The sequence below is a fragment of the Lingula anatina genome, chromosome 2, assembly GCF_051362555.1.
Source record: "Lingula anatina isolate TDL-2025a chromosome 2, LinAna3.0, whole genome shotgun sequence".
In the NCBI taxonomy this organism is placed as follows: domain Eukaryota; kingdom Metazoa; phylum Brachiopoda; class Lingulata; order Lingulida; family Lingulidae; genus Lingula; species Lingula anatina.
The window spans coordinates 20,585,396-20,612,693 of NC_141768.1; the positions used below are offsets into that span (position 1 = coordinate 20,585,396).

Consider the following 27,298-nt stretch of genomic DNA (forward strand, 5'->3'; position numbering starts at 1 on the left):
GGATCTTCAAACCATGACTTCTTTCAGCAATTCTATCTTTTTCTCAAAATTTTCATGGTCAGCGGGTTCTCCCAAATATATAACCACCGTTAAGTTACTAGCGTAACTACCTTGCATTGTGTTAAAGTCGGTATCTCATCACAACTGCTGCAGTTATGATCACACTCGGCAAGTACCTCTGCATTGTGTTAATGGTTGTTATTGTAATAAATAATTAATTGGTAGATAATTTGTAACTGTCGAGGGCGCGATGCATGAAAAAAATAACATACATGTACATTTATTCGCAGAATCCCTTATTTTCGATAGATATGAATAAGAATATATTAAAAGGTATACACATTCCACTTCAAGCGGGAATGTTATCTATTTTTTTAAAAATTCAGTTGGATAGAGTTACTTCAATTCTATTCTTTTCCCGGGTGTTTTTTCAAACATTTTTTATTCAGCAAGCTAGTGGGGAAAATTTAAGACGGTACAAGAGACTGACTACACATACATTGACAAACAATGAGCCTAGATAGTATCTTTGTTTATTTGTTTCTTTATTTAACGTAGCTTTAAAGTGGTACCCTTAAGCAATATGAATATACTAAGTATGTTGAGTAAGTGTTGAAGGTGAATACAGATTTAAGACAAGTAAATAATTACTAGAATAATTTGGGGGATATTTTGCTTTGCGTATAACGAAACTTTTAAGACAGGCTAAATAATAACATTATTTCAAGAGTGGTGCAGCATGTTTTCGAGTCGTAAAAGCTACTTGATATGAATAAAGATATCCAATGCTATAAAAATCCTGCAAACTGTCTCATCATCCAAAGAACATTTATAAGTGGTATTACTTAATGTGATCTTTTGAACCCAGTACTTTGATTGCAAAAAGATTATACCCTTATAGTCCTTGTTTTATCTTTTCTCATCATCGTCTCCTCAAGGAGAAACAGTAGTGCATGTCAAACACATAGCAAATATGACAGTGTTGGTTGACCTGTGAACGATTCTCAATATAAAATGGTCAAAAAAAAAAAAAAATAAATAAATAAACAGACTTCAATTTGCTGTCAGAACACCGCCGGACCAGGTCTCGACCAAAAAAAAAAAAAAATAAAATTGAGAATTTGTCGCAATGACCTGGTATCAGAACGGAAGTTACCTAAGATCAAGGTAAATGGAGAACTGGAGAATACCAGACGTGATGAATCGGCTGCGACAGTTATGATATTTGATAATAATGATCAAAACATTATCCAATATGTATATACTAAAACTCCATTTACCCTTTTATCACATGGTTTTGCATAACAAAAAGTACATTACAATATCATCAGCAATTAACACTCTAGCCAATCAATACTGGGTAATTTCCGTTAATTATTGTTATGTAATGTACATTTGGCAACTAAATACTTCAATAAGCTGATCTATTTACAGTGTTATAGAAAGGTAGAATCTATATATTTACAATACAAAGTTTTCATTGAGTGGAATTTGACGTGGATGTTGATTCACGTTGTCAAAATACACAAACAAACCCTGGAGAAATGGACTCCTTGGTCCAGTGGAATGAACCCTGCTAATCATTACCAATAAACAAAACAACCTGCTTAATTTGTCTGTTCTCAAGTGATTTGATGGCTTGTTCGGTTTTCTGTTGACTCAGAGTTGACTTCAAAGAGAATCGTTTATTCAGGTGAGGCGATTAGTCCTTTATTACTTGATACGCTAGAAGGTTGGTGTAATGACATACACGTTTACCGCCCTGTTACTTTTTACGTGAGACTCTTTTAGAATGGACTCTTTTAGAAGACACAACACTATACATTTAGAAATGACTGATAGAAGTGTCCTTAAAGTCAAGTCCTGGGACATTGCGAGTGTATGCAGTATGATAAATATGCAGGAATCAGAGAATTGGATGACAGCTATAATGAACGACGATGTGGAAAGAATGCGGAACATTTTAAGCAAGGCAGAACCAGAACAAAGAGAGATTCTGGTGAACAGTCCGTTTCTCGGTTTGGGTGAAGTTTCCTACATTGACAAAAATTGTGAAGAATTCACACTCCCCTTATTTCTCTCAGCAGCAACAGGTTCGAAAAACGCTTTTGAATTTTTGTTGAAAAGCGGCGCAAAATATGATGAAAAGGACCGAGGAAAAAACATCGTCCACGCCTTAGTGTGGTCCGCTAAAATCTGGCCAAAGAAACGTAGCACTTACAACAAGATTTACAGAAGTTTGGATCAACAGAAATCTCGAGAAGAAATGAGACACTTGCTTTACATGGAAGACAGCTTGGGTCTCCGTCCGCTGGAACTGGCAGCCATTTTAGGTTCATTGTCCCTTTTACAGCAAGTAATGAATACTGAAACTATTTATATGGTACCCAAGAAGTCATTTGGCCTTCGGCATGCTGTGTGGTACGATGTCACAGATTACCATGTTGCAAACAAATCACCCGACGCACGACACGACAAAAATCCTCTTTATCTAACCACTTTACTGAGGTCGAACCATTTGGAAGATCCAGACACCGAGACGTTTTTCAACTCACCGTTCATCAAAACTTGGGCAAACACTGGGATGAAAAATATCCGCGCCATCGTTGGATTGTCGGGACTCTATCGTCTGTTTTTCACGATCGCGTTTTGGTTTGCAATATTGAGCCTCCGTCCTAATATAATTATGCCGTCAAAATTCCTACAGAATTCAACTGCCGCTGGAGCACTTTGTGATGTTTCTGAATTGGGCAGTATTGCTTCTTTTCATAGGCATATCGGATTGTATGTTTTGGTATTTGTCATGGTAACGAGCGTCATAGTTCTAGTTTCAGAGGCAGTGAATGGTGGGATTTATTTGTATAAAAGAAATCGACCCAAAAATAAGTACATGAAGGTTCTCATGGAAGGAAAACGAGACTATATCGTATCGTTTAACATTTACAGAGGAGCAAATATTTTACGTGCTCTGTTTTTGGCAACATCAGTATTGTTGATTTTGATAACTCCTAATGCCAATGCAACATTGAAAGCAGTTTATGACTTTTTTACATACACATTGACAAGACTGGCTTGTCTCTTGAACGTATGGTATATCTTGTATCTTATGCAGCTTCTTCCCAAAATAGGATATTTTGTAACAGTACTTCAGCATATGGTGAGAGATTTTGCAAAGTTTGCTTTATTGTATTCTCTCTTCCTTGCGTCTTTCTTTGTCATGTTTTATTCTTTCGTTGACGAAGAAGCATGCCCAGGACAAGATTTTGCTAACGTGGCGTGGACTCTTTATTCGACGTTCAAAGTCATGCTTAACATGGTAGACGTCACACAGGGAGTAGAGCCGTTCTCTGCCAAATCGCACGCCATCATGATTCAGCATTTTGTGTACGTAATCGTTGTTTCCATACTGATGTTGAATTTTTTGATCGGTATCATTTCTAATTCGGTTTCTCGGCTTCATGAACATAGAAAGGTACTGAAAGCTATGCAGAGAATACACGTTTTGGTTGACATGGGGACTATGAAATACTTCCCATGTCTGAGAGATTTTATGCTGAAAAATTTTATACAAGAAAATGGTAGAATTTATCTCCCTGTTTGGTTTAACAGGCATGACTAAGAAAACTTAGTGATTGATTGATTGATTGATTGATTGATTAGCATTTTATTTCCCAAATATACCTTAAGCAGTGGCGGATTTAGGGTGTGTGTGTCAGGGGGATCCTGATCCCCCCTTCGATTTCTGAAATCAATCAAAAAAATCGTCCCCTCTTGAAATTAGAATTTTCACCAGCTGAATCATAGTTCTATACCGTACCAAATTGCACCGTTCGCCCTCTTCAGTACCAAAATTATTCGCAGCCCATCACCGGGCCCCAAACCCCACGCCAATTGGGGGGGGGGGGGGGGGAGGGGGGGGGTCGGCTTCGCATTTGCGGACCCTTTTCAAATAATCCTATATCCGCCTCTGCTTAAGACTAATAATATAAAACGTTAGCAAAAATAATTGTAACAACTGAACAGAAACCAAGTATTGGTCCAGAAAATATGTTTTTTGAAGACATCGATATAATATTGCATGGATGAAAGCGGTGAGTTTGACATCTGGCATATTTTAGATGAAAAGGGTTGATAATAAGGCATGATCAATCTGTGTTTTGCTGGAGTTGTTTGAACCAGTGAATAAAATTCATGACCTTTACCCAGAAGGTTTCTGGCAAAACTGGTTAGTCAAGAAGGTTAAAACAGTAATAACATTTGAATGATCAATTCATAACATTTTTCAACATTCTAACAATCACAAAGGAAGTCAGACTTCGACGCTTGAATAATCAAAAGTCTGAAGATGAAAACAAAGTATGTAAGATTATATACTGGAATAAGAAAGGCAAAATCAATATGAACATTATAGAAATAAGCAAACAAGAATGACCTTTAGATTAAGTTCATTTGATTAAGATTAAGTTCATTTTTATGCATTGACGTTGTATGACCGACGCCCAATATTCCATGCGTCCATTCATTGCGTTTTTGTCCATCATTCATCGCAACTACTGCAATAGGGATCACATGCGACAAAAGTTGTAAGAATTAACGTTAAATCAAAATCTAGATTTCACGCGATTTGGTAGAGGGTGGGACCAGAATTATTGGCAGACAAACGAGTGCGTGACGCTGTGTGAAAACGTGAATCCGCGTGAAGTAGGGTTAACTAGTTAGCAATAAGGCTGAAACTCTATGCGCGGGAATGTCGACTTATAAGGCAATGCAAATGTGAATATGGTGAATCCGCGATGTTGCGGAATAAACTGTTACTCGACAGGACAGGAGAGAAAACAACCTGAAAATAACCGGAGATAAATTCGTCAGCTTTTAATTGCCCCTGCAGCTCACTGCCACTGTTTCTAACAATACTCTCCTGTAAATCCCCAATTTTTTCGGAGACTTTAGGCAATCTCGGCGATTCCAATTAAAGCCTTTGCTTTTATGTTTCATATAAATATGAATTGACACCCATTCACCGATAGCCGTGTCACTTAACGTCACACTGAAAGGTTTTATCTCTTCTTAAAACAAAGAGAGAAAATAAATCAACGAGTATCACTCCTTCCAATTTGTTTACAGAATAATCTTATTGACCAAGTCTTCATCATCCTTTCAGCTTATATTAGTGTAATAAAACAGATGGCTGAGATGACAAATCTGGTAATTCAGATTAATTTCCACCCTCCTCTTTCCCACGATATTTTTGAAAACACCATTATTCTATGTACTCATTTCGTAGATCACATTCATTAAATTGTTTTTATACAATTAAATCTCAACTGATGGGTTTTCCAAATGAAAATGAATTGTCTCAGCAGATTATCATTTTCATTTCCGATAACATACTCTATACAAATAAAGCAATTAGAACTGTCAGCTTACAGGTTGTATTTATTATTCCATTGGCAATATGTTTGCAAGTACTTGAATTCCATCAACCTTTTCAAGGCAGCATTTCAAATAAATGTAATGTACACTGCAATCCGATCAATATTGATCAATTCCATTACACACCCGTCCATTAGTGCTATGAAATTTTAAGTTAATAGCTTCCAAGGTACTGGTATTTAGAAGAGCGATCGGTCTACCTCGCTTCATCAGCTGACAGGATCGCGGAGTGACCCATTTTCAGAACCTAATAGTCCATTTTCACATCGAGCGGTATACTTAACGACTCATTTTGTAACGAAGCATTTTAAAAAGTCAAATATGTAATGACGATACGGGAGTTTGCTCCCTTCCCAAAATCTCCCATCAGTCGGTTTCTGTTTAGTTAATCAATGGGCCATGCGAACGACTAGATTCTGTTCCTTGACAATCTCACGTAATAGCCTGGTTGTTTTGAAAGTTGTCTCTGAGAGTGTATCCGTATGGACTGTACTGTATTTTAACACAGTTAATTAATTGAAATTAAGTCTACCGCTCGATGTGAAAAATTCACGTTTCTTATCAGCTCGTATCGGTTGTTACGGTTACTTATATATATATATATATATATATATATATATATATATATATATATATATATAGAGAGAGAGAGAGAGAGAGAGAGAGAGAGAGAGAGAGAGAGAGAGAGAGAGAGATCGTCACAGGTTTGAAATTCGGGCTTAAGCATATTTACATTTCAGTCCCATTATGCATGTCAATTTCTTTCTTTTCAAACTTAAATACGCACGCGGTTACTCTGAAACTCAGGCTAAGAGCGCCGTTGTTCCCATTGTATTATGACAATATCAATCCGGTCGTCTAGTGGGGTAAGTTAACTTTGATTTTCGGTCTGAAGTAGTCCATGTTTGGACAAACCTATGTAAATTATGGACTGGAATATGTTTGCCAAATAAACTGTTTTAATTTCGGCCGGCTAATTGGCGTTTTACATGGATCTCAGCAGGTAAATTGAAACTTTCGATTTTAATTAATTAATTGCAAGTACATCAGTTAGCTGATCGATTGGCACTGTTAGAAGTTTGTTAATGTTGACGGTGGCCTTAAAAGCTATTTAGCATAAGTTAAGATGCGGCGTTTTCATTGGATGGATGGATTTTGACGTGAAACGTTCACTCCAGTAGTCAAAATACATACACAAACTACGGTTGATATAAAATCCTTGGTCCAATGAAATGAATGTTTGTAACCAAGACTGAAGAAGTCTCACGCGGAACTGCCTGCTCTTTTCATCTGACCTGATGCTCGAAGGAAAACTTGAAGACTTGTACATTTTTTGGAGATTTCAATTTGACTTCAAAGAGAAACGTTATTTAAGTGAATACTGTATTTCACAACTTGTAATGATATTGATAATTAGCAGAGGATATTTGTAAATATTTGATAGGACGAGCGGACGGAGTAGTGAATTACACGCAACCATTTTTACACCTGTCTACTTCTTATGTATGATAAGTAAAATGTGGTCTGAAAAAAGACAGAACGCTATACATTCGGAAATTTCTCAAAACAATGCCATTAAACCCAAGCCTTTTGATATTGTTAGTGCTTGTAGCACGATAGATATGAAGGAATCGGAGAATTGGATGACAGCTTTAATGGACGACGATGTGGAAAGAATGCAGAGCATTTTTAACAAGGCAGAACCAGAACAAAGGGGTGTTCTTGTTAACAGTCCGTTTCCCTGTTTTGGTGAGGTTTCCTACATAGACAGAGATTGTGAGGAATTCACCCTTCCTTTGTTTCTCTCAGCTGCTAAAGGTTCGAAAAATGCTTTTGAATTTTTGTTGCAAAGCGGCGCAAAATGTGATGAAAAGGACCGAGGAAAAAACATCGTCCACGCTTTAGTGTGGTCCGCTAAAATCTGGCCAAAGAAACGTAGCACTTACAACGAGATTTACAGAAGTTTGGATCAACAGAAATCTCGAGAAGAAATGAGGCACTTGCTTTACATGGAAGACAGCTTGGGTCTCCGTCCGCTGGAACTGGCAGCCATTTTAGGTTCGTTGTCCCTCTTCCAGCAAATAATGAATACTGAAACTATTTATATGGTACCAAAGAAGTCACTTGGCCTTCGGCATACTGTTTGGTACGACGTCACAGATTACCATGTTGCAAACAAATCAACCGACGCACGACACGACAAAAATCCTCTTTACCTAACTACTTTACTGAGGTCGAACCATTTGGAAGATCCAGACACCGAGACGTTTTTCAACTCACAGTTCATCAAAACTTGGGCAAACATTGGGATGAAAAATATCCGCGTAGTCATCGGACTGTCGGGACTTTATCGGCTGATTTATATAATCGCTTTTTGGTTCACAATCTTGAGCCTCCGTCCTAATATTATAATGCCGTCAAAATTGCTTCAGAATTCAAGCGTAGCGTTGACACTTTGCCAGGATTCTGAATTAAACGCAATTGCTTCTTTTCATAGGCATATTGGACTGTATGTGTTGGTATTTGTCATGGTAACGAGCGTCATTGTTCTAGTTTCAGAGGCAGTGAATGGTGGGATTTATCTGTATAAAAGAAACCTGCCCAGAAATAGGTACATGAAGGTTCTCATGAAAGGAAAACACGACTACATCGTGTCGTTTTATATTTATAGAGGAGCAAATGGTTTACAAGCCTTGTTTCTAGTGGTTTCATTACCGTTGATTTTGCTAGCCCCAAATGCTGATTCAGCATTGAGAGAAATTATCGACTTTTTGACATACACATTAACAAGGTTCTCCTGTCTGCTGAATATATGGTATATCTTGTATCTTATGCAGCTTCTTTCCAAAATAGGATATTTTGTAACAGTGTTTCAGCATATGATCACAGATTTCCTAAAATTTGGTTCATTGTTTTCTCTTGTCATAGCTTCTTTTTTCATAATATTTTACTCTTTCGTTGACGAAGAATCATGCCCAGGTCAAGATTTTGCTAACGTGGCGTGGACTTTCTATTCGACTTTCAAAGTCATGCTTAACATGGTAGACGTCACACAGGGAGTAGAACCGTTCTCTGCTAAAACGTACGCCATCATGATTCAGCATTTTGTGTACGTAATCGTTGTTGCTATTCTGATGCTGAATTTTTTGATCGGAATCATTTCTAATTCAGTTTCTCAACTTCACGAGCATAGGAAGATACTGAAAGCTATGCAGAGAATACACGTACTGGTCGACATGGGGAATATGAGTGTCTTTCCATGCGCTGCGGGCTTTATGTCGAAAAATTTCAATCAAGAGAATGGTAGAATTTATCTCCCCGTATCGTTTAACCGGGAGGACTAATTGAACTACACCATGAATTGCTAACCGTTGTATTTTGACTCTTGATAAGACAAACTCAATTATTGTTATAGTATTATCTGTGTCGTTTAATGCTAAATTTCCCCAAATGTGACTTTCGGAATTAAACAAATATGATTTTAAAAAGGTCACTTAAATAGGATTCATGCTTCTCTCCTTAAAAAGTTGGTTACTCCTTAAAAGGGTAACCAACTGTTTGTACTTATCCAAAACGACATTTTCAAATGTCGAAAAATGCGCAATGTGCGATAAAACGAGGGTGACTTCTGAGAGTGATATTTTGAAAAGAATGAAAAGCAAGGCAACAGAATGACTAACGGCCATAAACTACATGTACATTCGCCGAGCAAATAGGTATGCCATTAATTTTTCAGATATTTTATAAGTCAGACCAAAGGATTCGGTCGATCTATTCAGTTGTTTTAATTAGCTTTCGCCTTTTGGTATTCATTAGAGTTCATGAAGTTGAGCATCTGACATGAGCTTTTAAGTGTATTTGTGTATAGGCCTAATTGCATGTTGAATACAGATTTATCAAGTATTGTCTTTTCATTTGAGCGCATTATTGGACCACATTTTATAATTTTTTTTTTTTTTTTTTTTTTTTTGCATAAATGAGTCTTTTTTTAATCTTTTCGCCTTATTTGAGCTCTTTATATCACATTTTTTGTACTTATATTTTAGTTTAAGACTGTGACAGTTATGTTAGCCGCAATATATTATCAAAAGGAAAAAAATCAATTGTTGTTGAAAGGGAAAACGTCATGGATTATACATTTTACACTACAGCTAAACATGCTTTAAACAGTAGAAAACGGAACTGTATGATACCTGTTTAAGTTTTTAATTTAAAGAAGTTGTCATTGCACTATACATTTCATTCTTTGTCTATATTTGTAACGATTGTTTAATTTAGTAATAAAAGAAATAGATTAGAATGAAAAATCTTCAAGCTCATTTTATTGATAATCATATAGAAAGAGAGGGAACCTTTATAGGCTCATAATTTAATATCAGTAAGCATTCGATAGTAAGCACAAGCTATTATAAAACTAGTTATAATGCAAGAAGGGTCAAATTTAAGAATACGTATGCCTGTTGCATATTTATAATTAATTTGACTGCGTCTCAAAAAAAAAAATAAATAAAATAAATAAATAAATAGACGTTATGCTTCATAGATTCGTTCATCGGTTTAGTAAAGGCTGCACTGTCATAAGTTAATGAGAGGAGTCTACCACTCTTTCAGGTCCAATTAATTAATCTTCCGCGTGGTCCATTACTCAACAACTTCAATTTCTGCTCCAAAATGCATTAACCAGGAGGAAGAAAATCGATTTCCAAACATAATGAATATAAATATGTCTCCAAATTAATACCAGGTAGCAAAAGCCTAAATAAATATTTGTCATTTGTTGTTGAAAGTTGAAATAACCGTCTTTCATGATCATGGGAGTTTGAGGGCACTTTCAACTTAATACATTTGTCTTTCCTGTCGGATTAACAATTCGACCATCTTAGGTAACATTTGTTACAGTTTTTGACCCTGGGATTTTACTGTCTCTGTAAAATGCCCATTACCATTCCCATTCCATTCCATTTCCATGTGGAAATGAAGGCTATCCGTCGACAGATTGTTATATGTTAAGAGTATTTAATAGCAGTAAAGTCCATACGATATTTATGACAGTTGAGCTGAAGACTAATATCGGCTAGAGGTGCTCCTAAACATTCATCATTTACATAGAATTCGCATATTTGGGGCACTTTTTCGCAGAATTAAAAGGCCATTGTCACATTCGGTGCATTTTGTCGAAATAGTGATACTATGAAAAAATGATTAAATGCCATTTAACTATAGCTATTGAGTTCAGTGATTTGATATCATCGAAATTGTATTGTGAGGTTACAGTTATACAATTTTCATTGCACATTTGATTGGAACAGAAGTCTTATATTTAATATCCTTGCCTATCAAATATTCCAACGAAAGTGATTTTTTGTATTGTTTGCAATATATGTATTAAACCTTTGGCATTAAATACCATCATATTTGGACCACACGAGTAAAATGTTTCTCCGCGTAGCACCAGCGGTGATCGCTTCGAGCAGAGTGACAGTGACAAAGAATGAGATTGATTCTTCACTCGATGTTCACAGATGTGTCTTTGGCTCATTCAATACACAAATCTCTACTCGGGCTACGGAAAGGGGCACATAATCAGTTATCCACGGTAGAGGGTGTGATTGCCGTATTTCTTAAAGTATCACACCTAAATTTTTAAAACGATTTCTTTATGTATGGTTCTACTGTACTAGATCGACTGGTAAAACATAAAGTTTGAAAATTGGACTTTGTAAAAGTGAGATATTTACATTTTTATATTAAACAAAATTATCGAGCACTATTTAATCATAAGATTATCTGTAACATTGGGGAACAGATCACTTGTATTCCACACCACGGTTTGATCTTTAACATGAGGCACAAAAGGCAATGTTTATAAAACAGTTAACCAATTTTGATCGAACACGGTTTGGTTTGGAAATTAACTGAAACTATTCATCATATTATAAATAAAACAACTGTATGTATACGAGGGTACAAACGATGAAATTTATTGCTGTGAGTGAAACTTGAAAAATATGTACACAAATGACAATGGAAGTTTTTTTTACAGACTAACAATTACAAACACTTACAAGAACTTAATTTTTGGCAACATGGAGTGGAGTCTTAAAATGTAAAACGTTCATAAGGACAAACTTTACATTATTGCCATCGTTATTGCCAACTTACTTTAAGAGAAGCTTCGCAAAGACACTGCATAAATCAATTATCAGCTATCATCAACGACAGAAAATATGGCATTTTGTGACTTTCTTATAGCCGGATTATCGGCTACGGCATGCTATGTACATCTGGTGGTGAACCAGGTTATATACACTATTTACAGTTATAAAAAGTTTAATGTCTCTGGTATTAAAAATGATTAAATCCGGAGAAACGGTTCCATCTGCATCACGTGACATCCTGACGTCAGTTCCAAGCCGAAGAGCAGCTGGTTACGAAGGGCTGAAACGCTGACTCTCCTATCTATCTGAAAAATATGAAAGAGAAATATTAAAGACATGCGATGATTGAAATGTGTTTTTATTGGTGTTGCGTGTTTCTTTGACAGTCTGAAAGATTTAAAATATCTTTACGGGACTACTGGCACTGAAAAGAAATTTTCCGGGAAGAAAAGGAAAAGGCGTTAATGAAAAAACATTTTATCACATCCTTTTTTTTACTTCTTCAAAGTACAAACAAGCTATATCTACAATTACACATTTTCTTTACCATAATCATAACTGGACTTTTACCATTCAATATAAAAATTACATTATTATACATTTTTAAATCAGTTAAAATATAGTTTATTCTTACCTTTTTCGTTGGATCAGTTCTCCTACGCTTGGTTCCACCACACACGGAGGTGACCTTGGCTCTTTTCCTGCTGTTCACTGTAGGCATACAGCTCTGTTTGTCTCTCTTGTTGTCCAGCGGCATCTCTTCTCGGTCTCCAGATGACCCTTGTGTTGACGGAGAAGCGATGGAACCCTCACCAGCGTTGATGTCATTGTTGTTACGGTCCACCCAGGGCTCAAGTGACGGGAAACAGTGTTGCATTAACATGAGGTCGAAGTCCTCGGACGAAACATGCCCGTCGCCACCCCACAGGTCTTGGGACGTATTAACGGGGCTGGGAGCTGGTGTGCCGCTGATTAGGTCAGTTGGGGACAACAGGCAGCTTTCAACGACGTCAATTTCCCAAGAGAACGAGTCTGAAATATATTGAAAACGTAGGTCAGTTTTAGTGATCATGGTAGCAACCTAGTGTTGTAACTTGTTCGCTTTGAAAGTTAAAAACAAATCTGCAAAATGTAAATTCTATGCATATTTGCATTTCTCTAGAAATCGATAGAAGATAAATATTCTTGTACATTACACTTCTTACTGCAATATATTTCCAATTAAATATAAACAAAAATCTGAATATAAAACGATGGTACTACAGTAATAATCACGAGCAAAACAAACGACTTATCTATTCTTTTTGCGTCACAGTAAATTAAGAAGGCTGCAAGATTACAACTTTGACACACCTAACACAGTAAAACAAGGCTCTACCGCGAAAGATTCGCAGAGAAATAACCTACCTAGCATTGTGAAGACATCCTCGCCGTCGCAATCAATGGAGAGAGGCTGGGTCACAGGCAACAAGGCGTTCTGGGGTTCTACACTTCTGGCCATTCTTGTGTGGTGAAATAATCAAGGAAACTTGGAGCTGGGCTCGCTGCTGTGCTACTGTCTTCTAGCGTACTGCAAGGTGATGTGTGAGGATGGGGGTACATGCCTGTATTTTATAGCTCATCCCAGACCAGTTAAATCCATTGTCGCCAACCAGGACCAGTTGAATTAATTGTCTTCTTAACCTGGGTTCTCTAGGGTGATATAAACAACAGGTTTGTTTTCTATGGCTAGTACGGGAGGGTCGTAAACAGATGTTTATCTGGTCTTAAGCCGACCTGGTTAACTGGTGAATCGCCGGAGGAGGGGTGATGCTTATCTCTCCTTCTCGGGTCAGTTTAATTGCGGGGGTCTGTGATCAATGCTTGCGCGTTCATGCATGGGGTTAAGCAGTTAACTTAACACGGGCAAACACAAGACCGCAGTTACAATACAACGGAAATGGACAATTTAATTTGAATCTTTGACCGTGGGAACTTTCCTAAGAGCCTTTTTTCAAAACGTGTTTGATGAAATTTCAATTAAAAAAAATCAAGGCTTTTAAAAACGAAGTTATTACTAAAAAAATATGAAGGTTTGTTTAGATTCAAAATCCGTTGTACATCGCCACTGAAATTTTGCAGGCATTAGTCTCATCGCTTTCGAGAACAAATTACTTCAATAATTGTCAGTGCAATGTAGACGATTTCAACTGAATTACTATTTCCCATATTGTGAACTTACTTTTAATTTCAACATGCAATGAAAAAGTTACCTACTTACCCGTATTATATGGCCTAAGCCACAAATCTGTCAAATAAAACCTGTGAAATACGTTTATTTTTATTAAGATAATTATTAAGGGCAAAAGCATTCTCAAAGAAATAACTCATATAGAATAAACTAAAAAAATGCCCTGATCCTGTGCAAATGATCTTTATTTAGCAAATATACTCTCACGCCCTTCTGTTCTTTCAAAGCCTCCCCCCCTCTCCAGTCCCACCTCCCATAACAATCACGCACACATATTTGAATCGTAAAAAAGCTTTTCATTTACTTATCTCAATCATATGAAATGTCTTTTCGTGGTCTGTATATGTAAATCTCATGTAAATGTTCATCCACAGAAAGTTACGAAATGCAATAAACAAACAAAGGAGTACATAAACAGTTTAATTTACAGATTTTTTTAATCATCGTTAAGACGTTAAACCCCCCAAGGGATGAAGATGGCGAACCTAGTGTCTCCGTTGCTATTTACTTAATTACAAAAGGTGTGAAATCGTTTTGACTGTATACTGCACTACGTATCTCCGACCGTGGGAAATGAATAATTTCTAATCTCTCACTAACATTATCTTAGAAAAAATTGTAAAAAAGCGAAGAAATAATTTAATGAAAGTGCAATAACATTGACCCGTGTTATACCAAATTAAATGCAATGATATTTGAAGTGTAACAAAATGGTGTTAATCGAGTGCTCATTAGTGCTTGTGATGTGTGGCTTGTTATGTCATATTGCTATTTAAGTGTAGTAAATGTTAGAAGATTAATCAGAACAAAGTGTCTGTTAATGTAATTGAAGCTGCATTAAGTTCTCAATAAATTTAATTGATCTTTTGAATAAATAACCACATCTTTTCTTGCTTATTTCTCGTAATCATATTCGTAACAGAGACAGCAATCACATCACTCAGATTAAATCAGTTTTGACGAATTTGTTGGCTTCATATTGAAATATGTGAACTGCATTAGTTATAATTCAAAATGTATAATTTTTTGGGAAGAAAAAAAAAGAGAACTACATTGACAAGAGTAGCGTGTAAGGTACTGGTGTATCAATATCAAAAAGTATCTTTTTATAGTACAGAGTTGTTGAAATAATCGCCAAATGTTAATATTATTTATTTATTTTTTTTTTTAACTGAAGAACCTGTTCTACTTTGATAAAACATGTAAACGTGTTTTTCTCTTTAGAACGTGATGCTTTTGTCCATAATTGTTAATGTCATCATGATTAAAATACCAACTTTTTTCAATTTCCATTTGAGAAAAAAAAACGAAGGCAAGATTAGGATGGTGACACTACTAAATGCACACTGCTATTCCTAGTCGCCTCCCTCCCCCTCTTCCACCCCGCCAAACACACGCTCACACCTGAGATAAGGGGTACCGTAATTAACAGACGGGCAGTGATTGACAGCTTGTCAACCAATATTAAGTCCACTGATCAAGGGGACGCTTCTCCATGCCCTCAGGCTACCCTGTATCACAGCCCTGCCCGTTAATAAGTGATAAGATCTAACACTTGGTCATCCGAGCAGTGGAATTCTTTTAATAATCATAGGACAACGTTAAGTATGTTAATATGTTTATTCATTTTCCTACAAATCAAATACAGGGTGGCAGATATAGGCAAATTTCAAAAAGCCAGATAATCAAATGACTGTCTGTTTATCTAAAGACAAATCTGTGAATATTTAGTGAAAAATCAATTTGTCGCCGTGGTAGAGGGACATTTTTCCCATATGCTGATCTGATATGCTCAGACCCGAAAGTTAATAAAATTTAATAAAATTTTGCTACTTCTAGCACAAAATGCATGTTCAGTTACATTAAGATTTGTTTTTTTTTAATGTTACATAGTTTTCTAAACACTTACGTAAGTCCCCAACACCGGGCTTGTAACGCTTGGAGAATGAATTGTAGGGACAATATTTGACGGTGAACTTTCAATACATACGTCAGTGTAAAGAACTTAGAACATTCACTTTTGGAGACTGTGCTGTTATCACTGAGGATATATTAGATTTTTCGTTGTTGTCCTGTATCCCTTTGACATGATTGATTATATGTATATTATGATTGTATGTTAACAAGATAATTGAATTTTTATTTATAGAAAACTAAGATGATTTGTTTCTGGCGAAATGGGGATAGAAAAGATGCTTATGTGTTTTGCCAAGGTCTGCCTCTATGCAAAAGAAAGAAAGAAATAAAGAAAGAAAGGAAAAGAAAGAAAGAAAGAAAGAAAAAGAAGAAAGAAAGAAAGTATTATTTCCTTGCTCAAGATTTCACAGAAAAAACTTTTTTTCGGTTTTTTAAATTATCTTAATAACCAACACCCCTCTCCCCCCCCCCCCAAAAAAAAAAAAAAAAAAAAAAAAACTAATGATTTCAGTACTAGTAATGACGCACGAATTGAACGCTCCTCCCACATCCACTAACATTCGGTGCATTTCTCCCTAATATGTACCCATTGTACAGGCACTTGACTATAGATTGTTTACATATTCTTTTTACATATCTATTTGGATTGTAGAGATTTGTAGAGATCCTCATACCAAAATGTAAGTCTGACATCAAAACTGCCACGTGCGTTTTTTTTAAATATTCAGTTACCACATATCTTTAAATTTCAAGCAGTAGTGCCTTGTGTATTTATAGCGGTTTTCTCTCCTTCAGGATTATGAGTCCTGTCAGCCTCCGCAGCTGAGGTGGTTTTAGAGAACTGCGGTTCGTTCTGTTCCGCCTGTCGCTCTTCACCCCGCTTCACATGCCTCATAGGTGGTTTGGTTTTACTTTCGGGGAGCAAGGACGTTCCACTGTTATTTAACTGTTTGGAGTCCGGTACCTTGTTCACTTGAACACACGCCACAACTGTGGCTATTAGCTGAAAAAACACTACGACGCAGAGACACCAATTACAAATCTGAAAATTAAAAAACATCAAAATTAAGTAAATAACTTTAGACTGCGTCACTGACGGGGGTCACGCAACACAAGGCTTTATTTCAATTCTGTGACATCTCTGTAGGTGTATATCAGTGATTGCTATAACAAAAGAAACAAAAGGTGCAAATATTGAAAATACAAAAAAGTTCGTTTTTCGTGATCTACATTGTTTTTCTATCACATATGATAATATTATTTCAAAACATTCGACATATAAAACATCATTACTCATCTAAAAAGTCAGTTTTGACGTCAAAAATAAGTTGTGACGTGAAACATCGAGTAGATTATTTAAAACGTCAATATCGATACATCACATGGTCTAAACAGCAACGATTATATACGAATATTTACTTACAACTGATATGTGCATTGGTACAAATATAATTTTCTCCCTCTTTGGATCCGACTCTAACACCACAGAATGTTCATTACAGTGTGCCCAACTGCAAAGAAAAAAGCTATACTTTATACAATCTTCATGACGACAGTGTGATAAACTGTAAATGCGTATTATATGTATGTTTTCACGCTTGCGTGCGCGTGTAAAATGAAATGCTCTCGAGTGCGATATGGTATATAGGCACATTGTATAAAACAAGTGTTGTATGACGCGCGTGCGAGCGCGCGCACGCACACACACACACACACACACACACACACAACTTTTTAACGAACAGATGTGTAAATTAGAAGCGCTTCGTGTGACGAAAAGCAAACACGTTGATGATGAAGAAAATACATAAAAGATAATTACACGTACGACTATTTACATGTAATTAAATCTGCACATGGCACTTTATTCATTTTAGAGGAGGGGCTTAGATGTATAACTTTAAACAAGGCAGCAAAGCTGTCAAATGTACAGACAAAAAACAAAATAAAGATGCAAAATAGGTCATTTTGTCAATTTTGATGCAATAGTAAATAATGCTTATAATAGCACTGTTAGTCAACACTGAATTTTAATCATGCACAACAGGTAACATGGTCAATAACAGGAGCGGACTCAGAGATATTTTCTGACAGTATTCCAAAGTATCTATGTTGATCCATCCTCCATTTTGATGGTCTTCCAACAGAAAAAAAATAGATATCGGTCAATATAAACTTAAAAACCTGACCGTCTTCCGGAAGACCCGGAAGATGGTCTCAATCCATCCCTTCAATAAGATTACAGTTTCAGGACCATAAGAGTTCAAATTCACATGATGAAAGTCCCAATATTTGAAAAATGATGACAGTGCATAAAATAATATTACATAATGTTTAAAGACATAAAAACCAATACAACTGCTTATGTGGAAATACAGAAAATGTGCAGAGTCTCAGGCGACTTGGAGTGTTTGAGAAAATGCCAGTGTTTGAGAAAAAATTAATAAGGAAAACATAACATAACTAGAAAAGCACTCTGAGAGTGCAGACCTCTGCCAAGGCAGCAATTTTTTATTATTATTGATTATTGATAGATTATTGATCCGAACCACCACTAAAAACTAACCATTGTCCTCCTCGACCCACTTCTGACAGTTCCTGAAAATTTCATCAAAATTGGTCCATAACTTTTTGAGTTATGTTGATGACATACAAACAGGGGTGAAAACATAACCTCCTTGGCAGAGGTAATATAATTCCAATGAAGCTGCTATTCAAACTTTTAATCTTTGAGTTTGATATATATATATATTAAAAACTTATTTGCAATATTAAAAAAAAATTAACAGTATAATCATCACTGTTTCCTTATTATTAATCTAGCAGAGAGCTTAACCTTTGGGAGTTTACAGGGAATATATCAACAAGTGTGCTTTATGTAATCTCATTTAATGGCCTATTAATTAGGCAAATGACTTTATAACTCTAAAATTAACCTAGTGATACCCAAGGGAAATTTACAGACTGACCCTCTCAAAGGTCTTCAGGCTCATAAGTCACACCTTAAGAAAAGCACAAAACAATAATGCACAAAATAGGAGACTACCAATTCTGATGCAATAATACATTATGTTTAACTGCACAGTCAACATCAAATTTAAATTATGCACAACAGGTAACACCGATGAAAGTAAAAGCATAAGGCTTCACGCCCATCAGAGTTCAAGTTTATACTTTGAAAGTGCCAGAATGAGAAAAATGAAAATTTCACACAAAATTGCATAAATTCAATAATAAAAGAATTGACCAATTGACCTGGCTTTCTAATTTGAACTGCATGCCAATCCTAAAAATCATATGATAAAAATAATAATAAGTAACACAGTTTTCTTTTCATAATGTTTGCAGTAGCAGTGCAAAAAGATTTTTGTCAATTTTGATGTAACATTACATAATAAATTATAGAATAATTATCACCAATTTTTGATTATTGACTATAAATAGCAAGGACATGTAGAAAAATTGATTACCATTTGGCTTCATGTCCATGGGAGTTCTGAGTCCCACAATGAATATGCCAAAAAGATAATAATGAATATTTCACTAAAATGTATATCTTCCAGAAAAAGAAGCTAATTAGACTGCTTTTCCAACTCAGGCTGCATTTTAGTCCTGTGTTTCTTTTTTGAAAGTTTGACAGTCATAAGTAACATGGTTTTCCCATAATGGTCATCATGGCAGCAACACCAAATTGTGTTTTCTTCTATTTTGATGCAACATTACATAATGTTTAACAGCATAATGACCATCAATTTTTAATAATAAAATAATTGTATCATGGATATTCAGAAAATGTGACTAGCAAAGGTCTTCAGGACCATGGAACTTCAAAGTCACATCTTGAAAATGCCAAAATGTAAACAAGACAGCACTTTTCTGAAATGGGTTTATTTCCATTTTTAACACTTTTTTTAACATAAAACAAAATTAACAGTTTACTGCCATTTTTATATGACCAACTAAGAAAATTGATGAGATGTGAAAAATATCAATAGAACAGTGTTAAATGTCCAATTTTCTCCATTCTGAGATTCTGAACATAGTGGATGATTGAATCTGACAAACTGCAATGATATGTGTTTATTTCCATTTTTGACACTTCATTACACAATACACGATAACAAATTTACCATCATTTTTACATAATCAACTGACAATGTTGTAAAGATGCAGGAAATGTCAAACAAACACTTTTACGTATCTTATTAGTTCAATAATGAGACTATTAACATTCTTATATTGTGTTATCAGTGTTGCATATATGCTGAAAAAAATGAAAAAACAGCTTAACTTCCATAAAAGTGGCTCTATCATGCTGATTTTTGAACTTGACTTGCGTATTATAAATACTCATCAGTTCTGTAAGTTTCAAACCAAAAGGTAAAACCGTTTTCCACTTATCGTGTTTACGGTGTTGCATATATGCTGAAAAAAGTGAAAAAAAAGCATAACTTCCCTAAAAATGACCCGATCATGCTGATTTTCGAACTTGACCTGCGTATTATGAATATTCATCAGTTCTGTAACTTTCAAGCCAAAAGGTAAAACGGTTTTTCACTTATCGTGTTTACGGTTAAAGTGCACGGCGACGGCGACGGCGACAGCGACGAAAGCGTGAAAAAATGCGGTAAAGATTATGCAGGCAGTGAAAAGTTTGGCTGGAGGTATGTAGGCCCGTAGCCAGGGGGGTTAAAGGGGGGGGGGTCGAAAGAACCCCCTTTTTTGCCGGATAAAGGTCCCCTCTGAGTAAAACGTTATCAAGACACATGAAGGTTTCATATTAAAAGGTCCATGCACTTATTCAGAAAAAGACCCCCCCCCCCCTTTGAAATTGCTGGCTACGGGTTTGAGTATGTCAAACAGAAAAAGAAAACAATCATGTCATTATGTATTCCCCGGTTTATATAGAATAAAATGTCTTAAATGTCTCAATGTTCTCTCACCGTACCATTTCTAGCTATTTATTTTTAAAAACGTTTGAAACAGAAAAGAATAATTTCCGTCACAGCCACACAAATGTACTAGTAGGTATTAGACACTGTTGTAAAAAATCTAGCCATATTTTCACTTCTGAAAAATATTGCTACAGCTGTGAGGGACAACTGTACAATGTTTTGTGCTCTCATTGTGTTTTCTTCAAATTTGAATGAAATTAAACATAATGTAGTTATTAGAATTATTTAAAAGATACAGTACAGTTCCCTCCAGGAAAATCTGTCATAAATAGATATTGCTTGGAGGGAATTTTAGATTTAAGCTGAAACAAGGCAGCACAAAGATTGTTTGCCATGTCCTGAGACAAACATCATTATATAGCGAAATACTGGAATCAGTCACTGGATGTGTATACTAACATGACTGACGAATTATATAGCTAATGGGTCAGAGTCTAGGCAGGGTCATTATCAAACTCGAGAAAAGGGATACAGTGACGACCAAAGGGGCAATAATAGCCTGAAATTATGGTCAATATTGGGAGCGTCCAATTATCCATCTGGGAATAGACAACCGATAAACAGTTATCTGTCGCTCTATCATTTTCACCCTTTAAACTCTGTGTAACACCCCATTTCCATAGATTTTTAGATCGATCTATCACTGTGGGGAGTCTCACTAGATTACTGTCAGCTTGACCGGCTTAAGCGTCTGTCCCGCCTACTAAAAGCTGTAAGGGGGTAATTAACTATGGTGCCCGCTCGGCTGACTGCAATTTAACGTGAACCCCCAGGGAGTTAGGTCGATCTAAATCTTAATCTCTGGTAAAGCACCCTAATGCCTATGACACGGAGAATATCGACAACTGTTGTCCGTTTCTGGCTCTAGCGTATCCAGAATTTCTAGATGAAATGAAGCATATCTTCCCCTGTTTTACACTGCTTGGCAAACTATTTTTGGAAATTTGCAACATTTTTTTGGCCTTAGAAAACGCTCCCCCTTTTTTTCTGCAAAGGCAAAGTTTGGAAAGGGGGCCTACCTCATATGTATAAGTATGACTTAAATCCATATATCACGCTGAAAGCAGCAAGCATGTAGAGAGGATAAAACAGAGAAAAAAGTAAAAGTGATCTTGACAAGATAACGAGAGAATCTCAGTCAGAGGTCCAAATTCATGTCTTATCTCAAGCAGAGGTTCCAAACCCAAGATGAAGCTTAACCGAGGAATCAAGACCAATTTTTCTGTACAGAAACAAGACATCAAATAAACAGAGAGCATCAATATAAAGTAGTAGAGCCTTAGAGAATAGGAGAGGGCTTATTCAAACTTAATCCATCATTTGAAAAGGGCTACAGTTGGCCTAGGCGCAATGAGTTTTTTTCACGAAGGACGAAGAATAAGAAGCCACATTCACGAGTCAGGGAAGGGGGTTCTTCACAGATCATGCTAAATAATGTGACGGGTGATATGAGCGTTTAACGCATCTTGGGAAATACATTTAAAAGGGGGCTTTAGGGGCTTTCGCGCGAAAATACCTAAATGGGACTTTTTTTAATATTAGACAGTGTATGTACAAAGAAACACTATGAAAAGGCGAATCTTGTAGCAACTCTCTCTCTCTCTCTTTCAACACTCGCGCGCGTCTACTACTCACCCTAGTTCGGTCTGCAGTGTATTACACCAAGCACGGAATCCTACTTCTCTGACTACGGCCGCCGCCAGCGAGAACCCGAACAGACAAACCTCTAGGATCAGCATAGGAACGGTCAGACAAACCTTGTGGCTGGAGAAGAAGCATGAATGAATATATTCTTATTTTAAGAAGTCTAGATAATTATGAACTTAGTTGAATATTGTGACGTCGGTAACTGTGAAGGTAATTTAAACTGAGAAAGACAAAGCAATCTGAATGCGGCGCTTATCTTTCTTTGTTTTGTTTTTCAGTCTTGCAGTGTCACCGATGAAATTGACACATTAACAGGAGAAAAAGCACTAGAGAGGTTGGATTTTAGGTCAAATTTGACGCATTCATAAAATAAAAAATAAAATACAGACTGTTGGACAGTAGAATAATAACATCAGGGGCGGATCCAGAGCTATATACTGACAGTCTTCCAAATTATCTTTGTTGATTCATCCTCCAATTTTGACCGTCTTCCAACATTAAAAATTGGATACCCGTCAATGTAAACTTGAAAATCTGACCGTCTTCTGGAAGACCCAGAAGACGGCCTAAATCCGCCCCTGAACATGTGTAATGTGATAAAATAATAATTTGAGATGGTTATTTACTTCTGTTTGTTGATTTTGTGGGACTGGTAAATCGATGTTCGATTGATGTCCTTAGAAATAATATTGTCAGCAACATTAACGGACAATCGATTGGAATTTACATTGGCCTCCTACATCCTTTAGTAGTAGGATACTTGTAACACCAAAGATGCATTGATCAGATTTATATAGATTAAATACCAATTCTTAAATACTTTAAGATTGCAAGTCTAGCCGCCTTGGGAACACGCTCTTTTCATACATAAATCCTGATCTGAAAAAGGCTAGCATGAAACTGAACTTTCGTGTAAATCAATAAGGATAGACTCTTCAATTATTCTGGCTTTTTCCACAGTAGAGAAGAACAGATGTACAGCCAATCTGTAAATTAAATAGACGTAAAAAGACCTCAGGTAGTATTTTAGGTTTGTACTGCTCTCTACCTTGTACAAGATTATTTGTAAGTTTTAGGAAGCAGGTGCCTCGAGAACACGTTTTTAAATAGCATACGTAGCCGCTGCAGGTAATAAGACCTTTAGAAAGCGCAAGAACAGTGTACAAGATCATCAGCTCAGCGATGTACACCCCAGACCTCATGAATCATCTTTTTTTCTCTTACTGATGTTTTACGCTCCTTTTACCTAATGATGTCTATGCTTTTCCATCCGGTTAAGATGCCAGTTAAGAGAATTGGCCTTGATACTCATTAACGTATCGAGCCGCACCCCTACAAAATATTCATATAGATTATGCCATTATGTCCCTTAAAACATCCCCTTTCGAAACTGTACTTTCTCCAATATTCAATTAACCCTTGTACATCATGAAAAATCTTCAAATCACAGAAGAGGGTTGTTTTCCTAAGACAGATGGCAGCAGTGTAAGCAATAGTCACCCAACGGGCGGCAGGGCACTCCGCTCGTATTTTAAAGCAAAAGAAAAAATTAAAATAAAGAAGGGAGAGAAATAAGTGAAAGATGTAAAAGGAATAATCGACTCACCTGTTATAGTCACCACGCCTAAAGAAGACAAAAATGAACCAGCAGCTGATGACAGAAACGATGATGTCGAAGATGATGGCGTATGTGCAGTATTCGCACCAACTCATGGATCCCCATTTTGTTTTTTCCAGTCCAACGATGGCCGACCCGTTAGCAGAGAGAAGTTCAGGTCTTGCAAATAAGATACAATTGTCTCCCAACTGACTGATGACTCTTCCGAACGGAATGACTGTAGCGAAACTTAGAGTGATAACCAGAAAACGTGAAAAAACACCCGCTATTGCGTGGAATTGCATCGTCTGCTTCGCTGTTTCTGAGAATGCATACGAAAACCAAACATGTCTGCTTTACATTATACCGTTTCCATCCATCTCTAGTCAAACACGACAGATGTGTTAAAATGCCGTTGCTCAGAAATATAAACAGTTAAGAAGAGGAACTCGAGCTACACGAGATCTGATAAGCGAACGGAAAGTCCAAATTAACCTGCCGACAACTGCTCTTCTTTGAAATGATTGACAAATAACAGAAGTGCTCTCCCATTAAAAATGAGAAAGGCCAAACCAACATGCCGGCTTATAAGATATTTAAAAAAGCCACGAAAGACCGCTGAAATGCACGGAGACTTCTAGGCACATCGTGATGCAAGTTGCATCACGTGCCTGTGATACGTCTAGTATGATGAACTGATAACTACTCGAACTACTGGTACTTGTACGGAAACGGCAGCTCAATTTTGTCAACCAGAGTCACATGTGGACGGTTTTCACTTTCCTATCCGTGAAACAAAATGTGTTTGGACGTGATAATATGTCAACAATTCACATAAATGCTGCGCGGAACTGTTTTCACAATTGTAAGAAAATTAAGGGGCATTTTTTATGATTGAACAAAAAGAAATGGGGGTTCAGAGTATGGTAGAAAACTACTGAAGTCTTATAATCAGTTGAACATTAAAACGCAATAAAACTGTAATGGACATTTCAATCAAATCTAGTTTAACATTTGTGAATTAATAGTCCACGAGAAATTGTGTTGCTTAAGGAGTTTTTTCTTGATGCAGGGTCCCAAAGGGCCCCAGCATAGATTTAACTTAGTTGTCACTTTAGGCAGCTAAAAATATCCATGATGGCCACTAATCCCCAGTAACTACATGTAGGCCTACCTGAAACTGGTTAAAATAATATATCGTTTCGTTTTACAGACACTAAAATTAAAGCTAACAACAAAACTACGTAAGATGGTTTTGGGGCTGCATGCAACAATCAAGGACATCCAAAGGTCATACAACAGCCAGAAATATCATTCTTCATATTCTCTTGAAATATCGATTTATGCCATTTTTCAGTCACGATTTTGAACTAAATGCATATTGTCGTTGTATCATATTACAGACAATCAAATCAAATCGAGGAAAAATTCATAGGAGACACATTTTATAGATTCTAGGCTATATAAAACTTTGCCTATACTTCGACCACACTTTACAAATGAGTGGGAATGGCTGTTGGACTCCATTTCCTATGAGGAGAGACAATGAAATGCCAACTTTCAATTGAAACATATCTAATAAATCAAAGCCAGAAAACTGTAATAAAACCATATTTATTAGAAATTTCATTGCTTTGCAATAATATCAAGATATATTTGCTTATTGGTATAATAGTGGCCATCTCCAGTTGAACGTCTGCTGAGATCACGTGACTGGCTTTACCGTGCGCCACAAAACACAGGGAGGTCTGTAGGTAGAAAACACGGCAGTGTTTGAAAAAAAAAAGTTTACTTCAGTAAAACATTCTGACTATAATTTGAGAACGAAAACGAATCATATTTCATTACTGGATGCTCTGATCGCAACTTTGTTCAAAACACTTAAAAGAATCAGTTATACTAAAGTAGTATACAGTATTGCTGTGCTACTTTTAAAGTTCTGACATCTAGAAACTCAATATCTGTAAATATCTGCCTACCAAATCTCAAGATGCATTAATTGGCCCACATTTCAAAGAGTTATTATTATTAATTATGTGACATAATCTTCATTAATCCTAAATTACAGCATAAAGTATAGATAGACTTCCACAAACAAGATATTTTAAATTGTTAGAAATGAAAATAATTAACTCTGTTATAGAATCATATTGAGCAAACTTAACAAACAAAACAGACAATAATTAATATATGGCACCATGCATACCAAAACTAATTGCAAATCAAAATTGAGTGAATGAAGCCTGTTTTAGTGAATAAGTAGCACCTTCTGTTGAATGAAAGAATGAGTGATAAATTGAAAATGCCTATCAAAGCTATATCTACACCACATTTACAACATATGAATCTCAAATGAAGCTCGTAACAGTAAGGCAAGAGCAGCTTGTCCACCATATAAACACCGAGTAAGAATCTCTTGAATATTGCACTTGGACACATTTGAAAGACGCGCGAGAACTCCATTGCTTAAGTAAGACATGAACTTTTCTCACAACTTTGGCAACAAGAGGGCATTTCATTTTGTTTGCTTTGCATCGTTTTTCAAAACGATCCGACCCGATCAAGCAAAGCCTGTACCAAACCTTAGTTGTAAGTGTTACTGTATACAGCATTTTTATATCATTTCTGGAAACCTTTCCAATAAAAATGGATTTTTCTGAATAAATTTAACAATTCTCTATTTCATTATCTGTCTATAGTAACAGTACATAATAAGCTCTCTTTTAAAAGAGTCTTTCATTGAGTGCTATGAGAGTTTGTGTCCTGACACAGATGTCCTGTAAATCTGTCTTCTCTATTATATATATATTCCATCCTACACAGTTTTCCTGAAGTCTCTACTTGAGCAACTAAGTTTATTTTTCTCTTGCTCTGCCTCTCTCTCTCTCTCTCTCTCTCTCTCTGTCTTGGGGATAATTCACTGGTGGTTCATTAAAGATGTAGGCCAAGCAATCTTTGCTCCATTCCTTTTATAAGCAAAGGAGCCTTTCTTTTCTTCCGCCACCAATTCTGCTTTGATGTTTTGTGGGCATGCACTGTCTCCTAGGTGAATTTCTGTAATGATGACAACAATTTATAAATCAATTATGAAATTGATTGGATGGACAAAATAAAACAATTTACAAACTGAAATCCTTATTCAATATGTAATACAGGATGAGTGGTGTCTTAGCAAACTGAAGGGATTAAATAATCTACACAATAGGAATCTTTCCACAACTTTCTATGTCAAAGTTGTCACTCAATAAATTATATATATATAATTTCTACATTTTATCAAAAATTTGTTTCCACTTACTAATTTTTGACTTCTGAATCAATGTTTTATAAAGAGTAATATTTTTAGTAAATGATCTTCAAA

General features: G+C 36.2%; 3 protein-coding genes across 9 annotated transcripts in view; all 3 read right to left on the bottom strand.

The window, feature by feature from the left end:
- Positions 1-11,388: 11,388 nt before the first annotated feature.
- Positions 11,389-13,224, bottom strand: LOC106168893 (uncharacterized). Its single transcript, XM_013548148.2, has 3 exons — positions 12,999-13,224; positions 12,226-12,623; positions 11,389-11,896 (listed from the first exon to the last, which is right to left on the bottom strand). The coding sequence occupies exons 1-3, from the start codon at positions 13,090-13,092 to the stop codon at positions 11,789-11,791; spliced, it is 600 nt and encodes a 199-aa protein (XP_013403602.2). The 5' UTR covers positions 13,093-13,224; the 3' UTR covers positions 11,389-11,788.
- A 3,012-nt stretch (positions 13,225-16,236) lies between these two features.
- Positions 16,237-24,827, bottom strand: LOC106156686 (uncharacterized). The gene is made up of 4 exons (XM_013532058.2): positions 23,947-24,827; positions 22,329-22,457; positions 17,162-17,249; positions 16,237-16,780 (listed from the first exon to the last, which is right to left on the bottom strand). The coding sequence occupies exons 1-4, from the start codon at positions 24,240-24,242 to the stop codon at positions 16,487-16,489; spliced, it is 807 nt and encodes a 268-aa protein (XP_013387512.2). The 5' UTR covers positions 24,243-24,827; the 3' UTR covers positions 16,237-16,486.
- A 708-nt stretch (positions 24,828-25,535) lies between these two features.
- The window catches only part of LOC106156692 (uncharacterized), a 56,842-nt gene continuing 55,079 nt past the window's right edge, over positions 25,536-27,298 (bottom strand). For all 7 annotated transcript variants that reach the window (XM_087004112.1, XM_087004111.1, XM_087004113.1 and 4 more), the window contains one exon: positions 25,536-26,991. In XM_087004112.1, coding sequence (XP_086860238.1) covers positions 26,855-26,991 — 137 coding nt within the window. In that variant the 3' untranslated portion in view covers positions 25,536-26,854. The remainder of the gene's footprint in view (positions 26,992-27,298) is intronic.